This window comes from Etheostoma spectabile, chromosome 15 (assembly GCF_008692095.1).
Source record: "Etheostoma spectabile isolate EspeVRDwgs_2016 chromosome 15, UIUC_Espe_1.0, whole genome shotgun sequence".
Lineage (NCBI taxonomy): Eukaryota > Metazoa > Chordata > Actinopteri > Perciformes > Percidae > Etheostoma > Etheostoma spectabile.
This window is the reverse complement of record NC_045747.1, coordinates 20,196,410-20,199,634: the sequence shown is the minus strand read 5'-3', so window position 1 is coordinate 20,199,634 and position 3,225 is coordinate 20,196,410. Positions and strand designations below refer to the sequence as shown.

The 3,225-nt window shown below is 41.9% G+C and overlaps 1 protein-coding gene across 1 annotated transcript in view; it reads left to right on the top strand.

Moving 5' to 3' along the window:
• The window catches only part of gsg1l (gsg1-like), a 79,828-nt gene extending 76,922 nt beyond the window's left edge, over positions 1-2,906 (top strand). The window contains exon 5 of the mRNA XM_032537517.1: positions 1,519-2,906. Coding sequence (XP_032393408.1) covers positions 1,519-1,894 — 376 coding nt within the window. The 3' untranslated portion in view covers positions 1,895-2,906. The remainder of the gene's footprint in view (positions 1-1,518) is intronic.
• The last annotated feature ends 319 nt before the right edge of the window (positions 2,907-3,225 follow it).

Below are 3,225 nucleotides of genomic sequence, written 5' to 3'. Positions count from 1 at the left end.
GGGCTCGGTTTACACCTATCACCATTTCTAGCCACTGGGGGACCATAGGACGGCTGGGGGAACGCATATTAATGTTAAAAACCTCATAAAGTGACATTTTTATGCCATGGGACCTTTAAAGTTTTCCACCAGTGGCAAATAAGGGTTTTAAGATAAGATAAGATCTATTTATTGATCCCCAGGTGGGATATTTGGTGTCTATCTTCTATCCATCTAACAATTTGTAAAGTAAGATATCTTAACAACTACTGGCCATATTATAATGGACGTTTGTGTGAATATATGATCCCACAGATAGCTCTAAAGCTGTAAGTAGTACGCTGTCCTTCAGACTGGGAAACACAACCATTACTTAAACAAAAATGCAAAAGTAAGTGGAAATTTGGGACTTACCAGAAAAACACACAGTACATATTCATATTCAGGATCCCCAGCGGATGATTTCCAATGATTTTAGTAACCCCTCACCTTTTATCTAGCACCACCATCAGGCCAAAATGTACGCTCACACAATAAATATCAAAATCAGGCAGCAATGATATGTTATAATTTATCCTGATCTCACATAATTCTGTGAAATGAACACGGCCCCTTAACTCAAAATCTTGTACGGAATCAACAAAAACTCTGTGATAGGCCCACGAAGAAGGGGACACGGGACAACAACGGGATGGTTGGGTTTAGGAAACGAAGAAAGGGACACGGGACAACAACGGGATGGTTGGGTTTAGGAAACGAAGAAAGGGACACGGGACAACAACGGGATGGTTGGGTTTAGGAAAAGAAGAAGGGGACAGTTGGGTTTAGTAAAAGAAGAAAATGATGTTAGGGTTTATTAAAAGAAGAACGGGACAAGAGTCCCCTGTGTTGTTTGACCCTTCCACCACCCCAATCATCCCCCCTACACGTATTATCTGGTTTTCATACTACTGGCTACCATAGTCACTCTTAATGCTAGCTCATCTTCTTATTGACTTTACAGTGGTGTTGGTGGCCACACAGAATTTTCACACATTCCGTGCCACCACCACGTGATGCGGTGTTAACAGTTCGTGGTCATTTCACAGAATTCTGTGAGACCAGGCTGTACAATTTATTCTTAGGGGAACATGAAAATCCAGTGTCCAGTACATTTCACTCAAAACCATAAATGCCAACCTCATGTTGGCCCAAGACAAAAAGTCAGAGGATCATCAAAGTCATCAGGATTTTATCGTCTGTGTACCATATACGTCTGTACAAAATATTATACCAATTATTACCATAAGTGCCATGATATTTTACTGATGAAGTTCAAATGTTGACATGCTGATGGTAAAAAAACAAAACAGAAACATTAGGAGATCACCAAAGTTATCAGTATTATCTTGGGGAACATGAGGATCTGTCCCAGACATTTCAGTCTGGACCAAAATGAACCCTCCATTGAGCCACACCACTAGCATGGCTAAATTATGTCAGTATGAGTAGATTAATTCACTGATTCTTCTTCTTCCCTCCCTGTGTCTCTCCAACCAGCATGGCCTGGGGTTCCTTCACTTGCTGCATGGCTGCCTCCGTCACCACCCTCAACTCCTACACCAAGACAGTGATCGAGTTCAGACACAAACGCAAGCTGTTCGAGCAGGGCCTGCGCGAGGAGCAGAACTACCTGGACCAGGAAGCGTTCCACTACTTCCGGGACCACTCCCTCCAGTCCATCTCCAGCACTGTGGAGGTCTATCCCGGCCACGGCGGAACCAGAACCACCGGGCTCATCGTTGGGGGACCGAGTCCCGGTCCAGGACCGGGTCGTGGTCCAGGTCCTGGTCCCGGAAGGGGCAAGATGAAAGCCCCGTCAGCAACGATAGACCTGGGGGAGAACACAGACTCGCTGGGAGAGGAGCAGTGCTGAGCGATCTACGGGAACGTGAGGGTTGTGTGGGATGACGGGGAAAACTGCTCCTTTGGGTCTAAACTAGGCCAAGGGTTCTGCCATCGAATGAGAAAGCACAGCAGTCCTTATTTTCAGTTTGAACAAGATTATTAACTCTTCAAGAAGAGACAAAGTCAGTGGAATAAATAAAATTAGACGGATGTGTTCTTTATATATTAATGGAAAGTCAATATAAAGTGTGATAAACGGACCGAGATCTTTGACTTTGAGAATTAAGATTCTTCAAGGACCGAAAGCAGGTGTTCTCTAGTTAATTTCGAGGTGCTATGTGTAGTATTTCAACATTGGTTTTGTCAATTTTGATAAATTAAAGTGGGCCAATGTAACAGTGCCAAGAACAATGGTGAATGCTGAAGAGTAACAGTAGCACTACTACTACTACTAATAATAATAATAATAATAAGTCACACAGGAATACCTACCTTAGGTTGGCTAACATTACCTACTACAAGCTACTGGTCATACCAGACCAAGTAAGACTGAATGTAGCAGAAAAACACCTAGAAGAACTGAACTAAGTTAGGGTGTGTTTTATTGCCTATTAATTAAATGCTTTATTTGTAAAGCAAGGAATATGTTTTTTCACTGATATATTTTGGACAGCGTAGATTACAACTATAGCCCGTTTTACACATGCACTGCAATCCCGAAGATATCCACTCATTACCCAGAGGAGCTGCACGTGAAAACGCAAATGTTTGAATCAGTTGGGCCGGACATTAAACAGACTTTACCCTGCCAGCAGCCTAGCATAAGGTGACCAGATTTCTCAGACAAAATCCGGGGACATTTTCAGCTCTGAAGCATATTTACCTCCAAAAGAAGTAATGTTTTTATTTTTGTAAAACTTAAAACGGGGACACTAGACCTAGAGCTGTTCTTATTAGGGGCTGAGCCCCCCCCCAAGGTATGATCCTAGACCCACCCCTGCTGCTACTTCCTACTCCACTCCACTACACCTCAAGATAGAAAGTCCTAATATTTCAAGATAAAAAATCCATCCTTATACTTCAAGATAAAAAGTCCTAGTATTTCAAGATAGAAAGTCTTAATATTTCAAAATAGAAAGTCCTAATAGTCCTAATATTTCAAGATAGGAAGTCCTAATATTTCAAGATAGAAAGTCCTTATAGTCCTAATATTTCAAGATAGAAAGTCTCAATATTTCATAATGTTGTAATGTTTACTGACCTACTGACAGCTTTTGCTGGACTGCTCAAGGCTTGTTTCTGCAACAGGTCCTTGAGAATCAGATACAACAAAAACTACTGAGGACATATTTTCCTTTG